Genomic DNA, 15030 nt, shown 5'->3' with positions numbered 1-15030 from the left:
TGAGTTCGAGCCCCACGTCAGGCTCTTTGCTGACAGCTCAGAGCCTGGAGCCTGTTTCAGATTCTGTGTCTCCCTCTCTCTGACCCTCTCCCGTTCATGCTCTGTCTCTCTCTGTCTCAAAAATAAATGTTAAAAAAAAATTTAAAAAAATAAAAAAAATAAAAATTAAAAAAAAAAAAATAGCTGTGGAGCTGTCCATATCATCCTCTGCCTGACCCTCTTTTTTACTAAGTTAACCATGAATTAAACTCTATGCACACAGTATGGAGTTGGTGATTTCTTTTTCAATCTCAAAATGCCTTCTTAGTTTGGAAGAAATCCTCACCTTCCAAAAATATGAAGTTCCCTATTATGGGCACCTGGGTGGCTCAGTTGGTTCAGCGTCTGACTTTAGCTCAGGTCGTGATCTCACAGTTCGTGAGTTCGAGCCCCACGTCAGGCTCCGTGCTGACAGCTTGGAGCCTGGAGCCTGTTAGGATTCTGTGTCTCCCTCTCTCTGCCCCTTCCCCGCTAATGCTCTGTCTCTCTCTGTCTTTCAAAGATGAATAAATGTTTAAAACAAAAACAAAAACAAAAAAAAAAACCCTCGGATTTAAAAAAAAAAAAAAAAAAAACAGGGGCGCCTGGGTGGCGCAGTCGGTTAAGCGTCCGACTTCAGCCAGGTCACGATCTCGCGGTCCGTGAGTTCGAGCCCCGCGTCAGGCTCTGGGCTGATGGCTCGGAGCCTGGAGCCTGTTTCCGATTCTGTGTCTCCCTCTCTCTCTGCCCCTCCCCCGTTCATGCTCTGTCTCTCTCTGTCCCAAAAATAAATAAAAACGTTGAAAAAAAATTAAAAAAAAAATAAAAAAAAATAAAAAAAAACAGTTCTGTACTGTATCATTTGGCCAAAATTTCAATCATAGTGGTGTAAACTCTCCCACAGAGTTTCATCTTTGCATTCTGTAGTATAATAGTGTTTGCCTCCCATGGGAAAAAAATCAGACAAAACTGAGTAGATGAAAATTTATCAAATTGTTTGTGTTAAGTATGTGCAGTGTATTTCATCACTCAATAAAGCTGCTTTAAAACCTCAGTAAATGAAGAAAATATTTTTTCTGAGATGGATATCCTTTCCTTATCTCTAAATTCACATGATGTCCTAAGCTGATACTGAAGATTCACCTATCTTCATTGTTTAGGGTGCCTAGACCAAAAGGGACCCAGGGTGATTCTCCTCTTCTCTCATCTTTCCCTTAATCCTAACTGTTTGACTTTTATTTCCCAAAGGAATTCCATATATCAGAATCCAGATGGCATTCATAACATTCCTGTCTTTCCATCCATTGTGAGTCTTCCCCAGTGGCCCATGCCTCCTCAGGGCTGACACACAACAGACACAATCCCTGAATGTGGCTTTAAACCCTCCAGTAACCAGGGCAGAGAGAAGGCAAACATTCTTCCAAGAGATTTTTACAGTTAGGGTGTGGGGGAGAAAGAGATTCTCTGAGCTTGAAAGAGGCGACCCCAGTGGAACACACAAGGTCTGGGCTAGCAGGAGCTGGCAGTAAGGAAATCATAGCTTTATGAAGGTAGCTACTGTTTTGCTGGAGAAGGGAGCCTCTTGAGTAGGACTGCCTGTGTTAGATCCAGGGTGTGCCCACCTGTGCTCACAGAGAAGTGATTTTACCTCTTTATGTGTCAATTTCTCCCTCTGTAAAAGAAGGATAATAAAAAAATAAATACTTTTCTGGGTTGTTACAAGGATTAAGTGAATTGATCTCTGCAAAGCACTCAGCAAGAACTCAATAAAGGCAGGCCTTAATTAGTGGGGAACTAGAATCAAAATTTGTCTTTTAATGCAGTGTTCCTCAAACTTTAATATGTATCTGAATTACTTGGGGATCTTGTTAAAATACAAAATCAGACTCTGTAAATCTGAGATAGGGGTCTCAGGTTTTGCATTTCTAACAAGCTCCCAGATGATGTCACATGGCATGGCTGGGCCCTGGACTACATTTTGAGTAGCAAGGTTTTAATATATATAGGAGTAAGCATTCATGTGTTGTAAGAGAGAACAGCACACAATATTTGGGAAATCTAACTACACTGATGTGGGCAAATCATAGGCATTCAAAAAAAAGCAAAGTAAAGGAAGGAAATGTCTGTTTAGCTTTATAAAAAAGCAATCTGGAGATACAGTGTCAGTATATACATTTGATTATTGGATTAATTTTACCAGGATGTACCTTATTTTAAAAGTAAATTTTACGTAAAAGTATTAATCTTCATATGTGAGACTTACAGGAACATGTTTGGTGATTCTAGCATGATGCTCTTGATAAACATTTTTAACAAAGGGAACATTAGCTACTCACTCATTAGTTCGCTTATTCAATACAAAGAATATATATTAGAATTATTTAATTCAATTAGACTATAATATACTAGGGGATGTGCTAGGCCCTTAACTTGGTTTTAAGCATGAGGGAACTGAAAGGTCATGATACAAAGACAGATAAACAATAAGCCAAAATTACAAGGTCGCTAAAGAAGCTCATCAGTGGAGTAACACCCATATAACTTAAAAAGAAAAACCATGAGGGGATGAGAAAATACCCTGACCCCCTGACCCCACAGCTATCTGTGGCCAGACTGCCAACCCACTCTGCATCCATCCTTATGATAACCTGCTTTTTCGGGGGCGTCTGGGTGGCTCAGTCAGTTAAGCGTCTGACTTCAGCTTAGATCATAATCTCACAATTCGTGAATTCGAGCCCCATGTCAGACTCTGTGCTGACAGCTCAGATCCTGGAGCCTGCTCCAGATTCTGTGTCTCCCTCTCTCAAAGGGTAAGAGTGAAAATGAATGCTGTGTAGGTGTGGTAGGCTGAAAAATAGTCCCCAGAAGATATTCACATCAAGTCCCTGGAACCTGTGAATGTTAACCATATTATTTAGGTAAAAAGGTAAAGGGGTTAACCATATCATTTAGGTAAAAAGGAAAAGGGTCTTTGCGGAGGCAATTAGGATAAGGATCTGGAAATGAAGAGATAATTCTGGGTTGTTTATATAGTTGTGGTAACTTGTTTCAAAAGCCCTAAGAAATTAATACAGCAGGCACCTTACCAATCCATTACAATCCGTATTTTTCTACTCATTATGCAGTTCTCTGCCTTTCGCTTTCTCAACCTGAGCACACCGCCTCCCTTCAAGAAATTACTCAAACAGGGGTGCCTGGGTGGCTCAGTTGGGTAAGCATCTAACTTTGGCTCAGGTCATGATCTCACAGCTTGTGAGTTGGAGCCCTGTGTCGGGCTCTGCGCTGACAGCTCAGAGCCTGGACCTCCTCTGGAGTCTGTGTCTCTGTCTCTCTCTGACCCTCTCCTGCTCATGCTCTGTTTCTGTCTCTCAAAAAGAAATAAATATTTAAAAATGTTAAAAAATAAAGAAATTACTCAAATACATCCTGTCTCAGTAGCACACGTTATGACCACTGTCTTGAGAGCCCTTACTCCAAACCTCTGTTCCTTCTATTTTAAAGCTACTTCCTCCGTGAAACCTCACAAATATCACCAATCTAAATTATGTCTATTCTTTTATTCTCTCCCGTTGTACCCTGTTAATTTTTACATGAGTTTACATCACTTGTTCATTTATTCAATGGCCATCTGGATTATTAGTTACCCTTGGCAGGGACTCATTAGTCTACCAGACTATATCCAGCATCTGTGACAGTACCCAGCACATGAGAAGAGTCCCATGTTTCATTTTAGAGACCTAGCCCTGGAACAGCACCATGGAATAAAAGAGTAAGTGGGTTAATGGTTAATCTCTGTATGCTCAAAATGTTCTGCTTTAAAACCATTATGCCTATAAATAAATGAGAAGCAATTTCATGTTCTCAGAAATGTTTGATTTTTCCAGGCCTCACATCTGATAGCTATGTATTAAGTTTTTCCAAACTCTTAAAAGTATTGATAACTATGGGCAGAGCAGGGAGGGGAGTTACTTTAAGCAGATTCTGAACTCAATGGAGAAACTGAACTAAATGATAGCTTCAAAATCTCATGTATAAAGCTTCAAGAAAATTTAAAATGTATTTCACAATATTGTTAAAGCAGAGAGGAAAACATTTCTATCTTTATGTAGACATAACCAAAACCACAAAGTTTATATTCAATTAGAAACTAGAATATATATGTGGTTATAAAGTTTTCAACAGATATGTTATTTATAGCCAAAAAAGAAAATGAAAACAAGGAACAGGTGATCCTACAATGTAATACACAGTGGTAGTTTTTTTTTTTCTTTTATGCTTTCTGTAAACACAAATCTCTGTACTAAATAAAATGCAGCAACTTACCCAAACAAACTTCTCATTATAAAATTGTGAGACATATTGGTAAGGTCTTTGATTTCTAACATTTTTAACCCATAAACTGAAGTCAATTCATTTCTTTTGCATTTGGGACAAAAGTGTATGGAATTTTTTTTTTTTAATTAAGATGGAGGGGCACCTAGGTGGCTCAGTTAGTAGCTTGATTTTGGTCACTATCTCACTGTTCATGGGATTGAACCTCATGTGGCGTTCCGTGCTGACAGCATAGAACCTGCTTGGGATTCTTTCCTTCTCTCTCTGCCCCTTCTCTGTTTGCTGCTTGCTCGCTCACTCTTGCTCTCCCCTCAAAATATGTAAAAATTGAAAAATAAATTAATATGGAAATAAGATATAGAAGAATGAGGGAGGTATCTGTAGTCACATACATAGGTTTGAGACCCAGGTCTTCCATGACTGGTTAATTAAGTAATTTAAATGAGTCATTTAACCTGCCTGCCCTCAATTTTTTCATTTATAAACTGAAGATAGTATTAATACCCATGACAAAGTTGTTGCCTGAACAAATAATAAACTCCAGATAAAAGTGCTTTAAAAACCATAAAGTATAATATGAAAGTAGACTGCTGTTAATTATCTCAGGAAGAGATGTTGGATTATAAAGTATACCTTGAAAGAACCAAGTTCTGCTCTATTGTTCCTTCCTCTGCATCAGCACTGAAAGTGTTCAGAAACACTGTTCTGAACATCCAAAAACTGTTTGATTTATACACTGATGCAGTGATCAAAGTAAGTATTAAGATTTGTGTTTGAGTTTATGATACAACTTGTTTCAGTAAATGCTTATTAGAGTACAGCTGTAGTTGCTTTCAACAATAGCCAAATTATGGAAAGAACCTAAATGTCCAACTGATGAATGAATAAAGAAGATGTGGTTTATATATTCAATGGAATACTACTTGGCAATGAGAAAAAATGAAATCATGCTGTTTGCAGCAAAGTGGATGGAACTAGAAGGTTTATGCTGAGTGAAATAAGTCAGAGAAGGACAGATATCATATGTTTTCACTCATATGTGGATGTTGAGAAAGTGAACAGAAGACCATGGCGGAAGGGAAGGGGAAAAAATAGTTACAAACAGAGAGGAAGGGAGGCAAACCATAAAAGACTATTAAATACAGAGAACAAACTAAGGGTGGATGCAGGGGTGGGGGAGAGGGGAAAATGGGTGATTGGCATTAAGGAGGGCACTTGTTGGGATGAGCACTGGGTGTTGTACATAAGTCAACTTTACAATAAATTATATTCATAAAAAAATAAAGTACAGCTGTAGGAATGTTAGCCTGGATTTTTCCTTCTTTATTATTTTTTAATTTAAATACAGCTCTGCACAAAGACGAGATCAAGAATGGGGCCTCAACATTCAATTCCACTTTTATTTCCCCAGGAATATCCTAAAACAAAACAAACTGTGAGCAGCCTTAAAAATCCTCGAGGCAAACTGCAAGAAACTGATGAACACCTATGACAAAAACAGAAGCAGCAGACCATAAGGCTCTTTGGAAAACTCAGTGCAGGAGCAAAAGCCTATGTCATTACTAAAATGATGTCCTAACTCACAGCAGAGAAATCAATAACAAATATTGCTACTGGAACAGAATTAAAAGTTAATAGGTTCTACAGGTTGATACAATTGTGGGATGAATGAGCTTTAAGATACAACTAAGAGGTACACACTGATGAACAATACATTTGATTTCAGGAACTGTATCTTCAGATTTACCCATATACTTCCTCAAGGCCATATCACTGGTGATCTAAGCAAATATGGCAGTCTAAGAGGGACTTGTCGACTACAAAATCCTACAAAATCAACTACAAGATAAGAGATGCAACCCAACGGAGCTCTACAGGAAGGGATTGGTGCAAAGGATAAGTGAAACCATGACACTCAAATAGTCCATTTACAATGGATTTTCTGTAATTAAAATAGAAAAAAACCCCGTGATGCCTACTAAGCTCATCAGTCAGTGGGCAGCTGTGACTGGGGCTGGATAGTGACATCACTAGATGATACCAGCTATCTGGTACACAGAGGTGTTTCAGGAATGCTATTATAGTGCCAATAACACAGAGCTGCCATAAGGGAGGTCCCATACACAAAAATTTGACCAAAAGTCAGAAGATGGTATTTAAAGGTATGAGGACCTATGAAGTATTACTTGTCATTTACTTTGTCTTATTTTCATTTCAAAAAATACCTCATTTGGGGGGCGCTGTGATGAGGGAGCATGGGGCAAGCTGAGGGCAAAATACTGGCTAACAGCATACACCAGGACCCCCAGGTGGAATATCTGTGATAGTTCTCGGACACTCCTGGCTACCCAAGAACAAAAGAAAGGGGTTTAAGTGTTGCCATGGTAATGTGGGAAACTAAGGCAAATGAAAAATTAAATTCCCTTACTGCCTACAGCACACTGACAAGTCCTTGAGACGGACAAAATGACCTCCCTCTAGGAGCTCAGCTTCCTCGATGATGACACTTTGCTGGGGGCAAAAGAGAATCTTAGTTTAACACTATCCCAACCTCGAGGATCCTGTAAGTCTGCTTCCTTTATCTTAACTGCCCCAAGATATATGCTGGTAATCTTATTCCAAACTTATGGCCCCCCAATATGCATCTGAAGGGTCTCGTGACTGAGGTTTTATTAAACGGTAATAAATGGCATTTCCATAGCAACAGCTAGCTCCTCAAGGTCCCAGAAACCTTGCTTCCAAAATTCCTTAAAGACTTCCTCTATCCCTGACCCCCTCCCAACCTGAGGGTATATAATGAGTTACCCCTGGCGACCCCAGTGCATCTCTTCCTGCCCACAGGTCCTGTCCCCATGCTTTAATAAAAACACCTTTTTGCACCAAAGATGTCTTTAAGAATTCTTTCTTGGCTGTTGGCTCTGGACCACCCCCCCATCACCCCAAAACTTCATCACTAGGAGGTAATCATATTTATTATCTCCATTCGTAGATGTGGTACTTGAGGTTAGTTAACTTGTAAGGTGACAACTAACAAATAAAAGTTGGGGATTCTAACCTAAGCTATTAATCTCTGTGATGAAAACATTTGAAAAGTAAATATTTTTTCAAACCAAGTCATATCAGATAAGCCAAAATAAGACAGCATGTGGCAAATTGAAAAGTGAATATTGTAGATAATAATCACTACAGAAGTTTAGAAGAGAGGCCCATTTTTGGATCAGATTGATAAGAAATAATTTATGAGTAAAGCAAGATTTGAGCCATGTTTTGAAAATTGGGTAGAACTGGATGAGAAGAAACGATTCATTTCAGCAAAGTGTGCCAATCAGTCCAAATGATTTCCGAGATGTTTATTTTGAGGATCACAATATCCTTTCAGAATCATATAAAAACTATAAGCACCTTCCTAGGAAAAAGAGCACATGCTTCTATATACAAAATTATGCATGCAATATTTAATTGTACACCACAAGACACTCAAATATTTAACAGCACATACAAGAGCCTTAATGACCTGGTCCTTCTCCATCACATTAGGCTCATTCATTACTGAGTTCCACTCCTTCCCAAATGAAACCTGTGGCCATTCCAGGGCTCTCCAGGCTTTCTCTTGCCTCACTGGCTCTTCCCAAGCAGCTTCCATACCACTCAGCACACTTCTACAACTTATCTGTCAGGTGGCCATCTTACGTCTAACCCATCTTTCCAGATTCGCTCAAGGCACCATAAAACCCTTAAAAATGAAGATTATATCAACTGAGATAGAGAAATCAAGACTAGAAGAAAACAGACGCAAAGCAGGGAGCAAAGAAAATATACACATTTTATATCTTATTGATATAAAACAAGAACTGGAGGCCATCAAAAGGAACAATCAAGAGAATAAGAACTCATAGAAACTAAAAATATTTCAGCAGAAATAAAAATTTCAATAGTTGGCTAGAAGAAAAAGTGGAGGAAATCTCCCAGGAAAAAAACAAAAATTAAAAAGAATAAACAGTATAATGAAAGAGAAAAGAAATTTAGGGGATTAGACCAAGAGGTGTTCTAGAGAAAGGGAACAGAGAAGACAGAATTATATGAGAAAAAACTTAAAAAAAAAATTCAGAACCAAAGGATAAAATCCCAGATTCAAGGACTTACTAAGGACTCAAGAAGAAGAATTTTAAAAGACCCACACTGAGGTACACCATCCTACAGTCACAAAACAAAGGAATAAGAGAGATGCTAAATTCTTCTGGGGGTACATGATGGTGTGGACTAAGTCACATTCAAGGAATTAAAATCACAATTACATTGGAATTCTCAGCAACACGGGAATCTAAAAGTTAGTAGAAAAATGTCTTTTTTTAAAATTTTTTTAATGTTTATTTATTTTTGAGACAGAGAGAGACAGAGCATGAATGGGGGGAGGGTCAGAGAGAGAGGAAGACACAGAATCTGAAGCAGGCTCCAGGCTCTGAGCTGTCAGCACAGAGCCTGACGTGGGGCTCGAACTCACGGACCATGAGATCATGACCTGAGCCGAAGTTGGATGCTTAACAGACTGAGCCACCCAGGCGCCCCTGAAAAATGTCTTAAAATATATGGAAAAATGATTTCCAACCTGGAAATCTATCCTAATCCATCAATAAAGTTTGAAGTTGGAATACAACATTTGAAGTAAACAAATATTTTAAGATTATATTCCATGAACCCATTCTAAGTCAGCTCATAAAGAATGGGCATCACTAAATGAAGTTATAGACCAAGAAAAGTAATAGATGACATCCAGAGACGACAAGACAGGACACAAGAAAGCAGCAGAAGGAATTCCAGGTGGTGATTAAAGGAAAAGGAGTCCCTAGAGTAACGCCGAGCAGCAGACACAGGAGCATCGGCCCAGATTAGAACAGGAAGATGGAGGGCTCCAGAAGGTGTTTCTTTAAAAATAAAAGATCAAATTGATAAATGGCTTACTTTGTTTGGCCACACTAAGAGGATGTTTACAATCCTAGCAAAGTATTTGAAAGAAGAATCAATTATGGGTACATAGAAAACTAAGCAAATAGGGGGGGAAATTATTCTAAGCTATTATCTTTAAAAAAAAAGTTGTACAAAAAGGAAATCATTCTGTATTGTATGTCTCAGTGCTAATAAAATTACATACTTAATATAAATATGTAATACTGATTTAACGAAACCTATGCTTGGAGAGTAGGTAGAGGAGGGCAGTGACATAAGACATAAATTTTTACCTTCCATGATACAAAGTGAACAGATAAAAAATAAAATAACCATGGTTCCTGGCTGGCTCACTAGATAGAGTGTGCAACTCTTGATCTCAGGATTGTGAGTTTGAGCACCACATTGGGCACAGAGCTCACTAAAAAATAAACAAAAACGAACGAGTGAATGAATGACCTAAGAAACAGCAGTGTAAGACTTTTAATTTTTTTAAAAAAGAGGTGTAAATGGTGGTAGAACAGAAGTAAAGATCTGGTAGTTCTGGTCTCTGAGCAGTGCACTAAGGAGCTGGAGTGGGGGATTATACAAGCAATATCCGCATATATCCTAGAATCTGGGTCAATTTTACCAAATTTGAGGGTTTTGAGGAGGGAGAATGAAGAGGGAAAGCACAGCCACATTCAAACCTCATACTAGGTGTTAGCGTTCACAGTGCTAACCAGCTTGGTGGCCTTGGGCAAATCTCTCTAAGCCTCATTTTTCTTATCTAACAAATGGCAATGATGCCCATCTCACAGAGTTATTGTATAAATATATAATGACATGATGGATGTGAAAACACTGTAAAAATAGTGTATTATTTCCTATCGCTGCTGTATCAAACTACCACAGTCTTAGTTTGGCCCAGATTACAAATTTATTCAGCCACGGTTCTGGAGGTCAGGAGTCTGAAGTGCGTCTCACTGGGCCGAAGTGAAGGTGTTGCCAGGCCTGCATTCCTTGTGGAGGCTCTCAAGACGAATTCATTTACTTGCCTTGTCCAACCTGCATTTCTAGGCTCATGGCCCCTTCTGACTTCTTTAAAGTCAGCATCTTCAAATTCCTCTCCCACCTGGACGACTCTCCTGCCTCCCTCTTTCACTTACAAAAACCTGTGTAAGTATTTGGCACACAGGATATCCAAGCTAATCTCATCCCAAGGTCAGCAACCTTAATCCCCTACCCCCAACCCATCATGCAACATAAAAGATTCACAAATTCCAGGCAGGGATTAGGATGTGGACATCTTTGGCAGACCATTATTCTGCCTACTATACATGTGAAAGATTCTAATTTAATATCTACTTGACAGTAAATTGTTTTATTTTTTTTTTCAATTTCACAGCTAATATGTCCAAGAGTTGTTTTATGGTTTAAGAAATAAGAAACTGAAGACAAAGTTTTCTAGGTAATTCACTATTATACCTCTAAGATTTAGCAATAAATGCTAAGTACCTGAAAACTCAAAGATAACTATACATTTTGACATTTACCTTAATATAATCTTTCCCATCTTTCAAAACAAAGGAAATTTAAGACAAAGAGACCATTGCTAAATCTAAATAGACTCATAAGCATTCTGTTGTTAAACTTCTATGATAGTATCCTGGCCTGTGAAAAAATAAGTGGAAGAAATACCTAATAGTAAAAATAAACACATTTTGGGGTCTGGAAATATAGGAAAGGTCAGGCTATCAGTCAAGCAAAGGACATTAAATACCTCACAGGCACACATTCCTGACCCCAAGGCAAATATGCAAGTGAGAGGTACTTGCCATGCTGGGGCCTATAAGTAGAAGACAAGTTAAGTCAAGACTGCTTCCCAGAACCCCTAGAGCAAGCCTACTGCAGACCTCTGTAAGCCATCTGGTTTCAAGATACATATCTTCTGTACCTGTCAGATATGTCACTGTGAATTACACCTTCTAGTCCCACACTAGTGGTTATCCTAAAAATATGATGCAGGCATAGCACTAAGATAACAATTCCTAAACATTTGTTATTAAATAAATATAGTATATATTATAGCGCAAAATAGCACAAAAATAAATAGGATTTATCCTAATCTGAAAAACCACAAATCACATATATTTACCCCAAACTTACTAATAATTTCAACCAAGCTAATATTAGGGAATTATTCAAGACAATTTCCATGGTGTCTCACTTCAACCTCCTATCTCTTGAGTATATACAGCCCCAACATAAGTGACATTCACAATAACAACCTCAAGATTTTGAAAGATAGCAGCTTCTTATTGATCACTAAAGAAAAACTAAGCTATGGTCAGAATAATTTTACTACTATCTGTATTGAGAGCATGTAAAAGATACATATTTTATTTAAAACCTGGCTATAGATGAACTGTAAACACATGAAATCCCTCTGTCAGACTCAATTCATACCACAACTTTTCTTATTTCCTATCACACTGCACAAACAGAAGTTTACTTTAACAAAATCGATAGCAGGGCTCAAATTTCTAAGCAATACAACTTCCAATCTATGGGAACACTTCCAATCTATGGGAACAGGTTTTTCCAAAAAGCAAAATTTTTTCTGAACTATGTTTTTTTTTTTGTTTTAATCAATCCAAAATAGTATCAGTGAAAAAATGCAATGATAGGAGCTATCTAGATTTCACATCAGAATATATTCTTTCTTCAAACTAAAAAAGAAAGACAAAAAAAAAAGCATTTGTAAGAGCAATCATTAGTCATTTTTTCTAATAAAGAAGCTTTATGAACATATCTGGACGATGATGATGATTGCAATAACGACAACAAAAGTTTGAATGGTTTTATCTAAGAAGCTTTTACTGGTAAGAAAAAAAACAGAGACAGTGTCATTAAAACTTATGTATAAGTTATCATCCTAATTGCAAATGCAGTGAGCAATTTTATGATTCTACTTTCTCTAAATACAACAATTACCTCTCAAAAAAAAAAAAAACAACAAAGCCATTCATTCACTCACTCCCCCACTGCAGACCAACTATTCAACAACAGCTGGAACCATGACAAATGGTATAGAAAATATTCTTCAGATCCATCTGTACCAACACAAGATTCTTCTACATACTCCTTTCCTTCCATACAAGTACCAAGGCTACTCTTGTGTAGTCTAATCCTTAAGTGAAAGACTAGACTGAAAAAAATACATACGCATCATCTGGTAATTGATAAAGAATCAATTCCTTCCAATATCTAGAAGGTTCCAAGTCAATATAAAACCTGCTTAAAGTAGTTTTAAAAGAATGCAACAATATATTAAGAAATATTAAGTAGGAGATATTTATTAATGGTTAAGAAACAGATTATATACCTCAGATACTACTATGAAAAATCTGATATTTAATTCCTGATTGACCATATCAGGTAGAAAAAAAAATTAGTTTGCCAGACAGAAAATTCAGTATCTTTCACAAATGCCAAAAGCTTAATTGTCAAGTTTTCTATAATATTGGTCAAATCATACATTAATAGAGGCGAAAAAAACAGATGTATGTGCAACAATTAGGTGACAACTAGTTCAAATTTTGTCAGTGTCTTAAAAATTCAGGTAAAGCCTACACTGTACAACATTCAGATAAGGGCACTGAGGACAAACACTTGACAATGATGTATCAGAAGAAACAAGGTCTAACAACTTTCTTCCTACAGTGAAATACAGTTAGTAAGTTAGATAGACCTTTTAGTCTCCTCTGTGGGTATTTTTAGTAGTCAATTAGAAGGATTAAAATGCATTTGGAGTTTCCCAAATAAAGGATCAGATAGGAAGAAAGATAGGAAGTAATACAAAAAAGAAACCATCCATTATGTCTCAAGAGCCAAACCACAAAACGATGTCAGGTTACCTCAATGTCACTTGTGAAAAAAGAATCTCTGAGTCAACCTTACTAAGCTTTGTTAAATAAATAAGAAAAAAACATAATAAATCCATATATTATATGTTCTTCAGCTGATTTACTCATTGAATCCACAACTGCAGAGGGTCCATGAGGTATTATACCACTTACAATGAAATTTCTAAAAGAAGAGAAAAATATTCTTTGACCTCCAGGCATCTGCTAGTCAATGCCAGAAAAAGAACAAATTCAATACAGTACAGGTAATCCATCATGAGGAATTTAACACTCAAGAGAAGTTATAGATTGGGAAACCGTAAGTGCTAGCGGTTTTCTGAAAAATATTGAGATTTTTTGAGCAATAGGAAGTAAATGTAGGCAGGGGGAAACAAAAGAAGATAATAACTCAAGGATACCAATAAAAAACAAGGCATATAACTCAAAGTAGAGATGCACAAGCTGGAGGTAGGCACCTAGGTAGAGAATGATGCGTTAGCAATCAGAGGCCAGAGAAGGGGACAGGACAATGGATAAGAGCTGCAGATGGCTGCAAAAGAAGGTCTTACCTGGAGACTCTGAGCCACAAGTCTAAGGGACAGCAATTGATATTATCCAATGGGAATGTTCACAAAAAATACGGACATATTATTTCATGAATAGAAGATATTTTATACTTACCCGATTTATATGGTTGCTCCTTAAAATAACCTGTAGTAGGGTTTTCTCAAATTCTTCCAACTTCTTGGAACACTTTTTAAGAATACGATTAGATAAGTTACAATCACTGATCAGTCCAGCTAAAGTATCAACAGCTTCTGTCCAAAAGCTCGAAAAAGGAAATTTGGGTTTACGGTAAAAAGTGATCAGGCCATCCAGCAACTGACAAACAGAATGAGATACTGTGGAAAAGTCATTTTCAAAGTGGCTTAAGTCTGTTTTCAGACTCCCTGATTCTGTCAAGTTCTTCAGTTCAAGTAGATGTTGCAAGAATTGCATGTGGGAAGACAGAGGGTTTTCCAGAGTGGCACAATGTCTTCTCACAATGGGGAGTGGTAGAGGGGGTGTGGGGGTGCAGCTCTCCACAAAATTCTGGGACATCTCTGAAGGTTCACTTCTCTGCTCATTTGATAAATCACACCCAGAATCTTCCAGCAGATTAAATGTATTTTCAGAACTGCTAGATTCCTGAGCTTGAAATTGGGAAGATGGGTCTCCTGGAAACAGAAAGGTTAGAAGTGTTACCTTTCTATTGCTAAAATTTCTTCATATAAACACTAGACATTGATTTTCCTAACTTAAAATACTAAATGAAGCATGCAGATACATATTAAGCATTTAAAAACCAGGGGTGTAAAAAAATCAAATAGAAGAGAAACTGACAGAAATTGCTTAAGCTGACCATAGAAAGATCTTTCTCTTTACTAATAGAAATCAAAGGTGATTCCCCCATATATTTTCAGGTCACTATCTCTCATTCAACTATGTGCCATGCTTGAAAGATACAGAGAAGAAACCACAAGACCTGAAGAAGGTAACTACAAAGCAATATGGTGTATCCAGAGATAGAGATTTACTCAGGGCACTATGAAAACAGGAGGACCACTGAACAGCACACCCTGTTGGATCAGTGCATCCTGGAAGAGGAGATAGTGGAACTAATTTATAAAGCATAAGTAGGAGCTCAAAGTGAAAAGTTAGGGAAATGCAGGAAGAGAATTCCATATACCAAAGGGGTAAGAGCTAAAGCACAGATTTAAGAAGGAAAAGAAAAGCCCTGTGTATATAAGGACCCACAAGTGGTTTGATACTCCTTTACAGAAAAATATAAGGCAAGATACTAAAATAA

The 15030-nt window shown here is 37.6% G+C and overlaps 1 protein-coding gene across 1 annotated transcript in view; it reads right to left on the bottom strand.

Moving 5' to 3' along the window:
* Positions 1 to 15030, bottom strand: part of MEI4 (meiotic double-stranded break formation protein 4) — a 180063-nt gene that overhangs the window by 134947 nt on the left and 30086 nt on the right. Inside the window, exon 2 of the mRNA XM_030314578.1 lies at positions 13863 to 14398. Coding sequence (XP_030170438.1) covers positions 13863 to 14398 — 536 coding nt within the window. The remainder of the gene's footprint in view (positions 1 to 13862; positions 14399 to 15030) is intronic.

Source organism: Lynx canadensis, chromosome B2 (genome assembly GCF_007474595.2).
Source record: "Lynx canadensis isolate LIC74 chromosome B2, mLynCan4.pri.v2, whole genome shotgun sequence".
Taxonomy (NCBI): Eukaryota; Metazoa; Chordata; class Mammalia; order Carnivora; family Felidae; genus Lynx; species Lynx canadensis.
The sequence above is the reverse complement of the archived record's forward strand: the minus strand, read 5'-3'. Positions and strand labels throughout refer to the sequence as shown.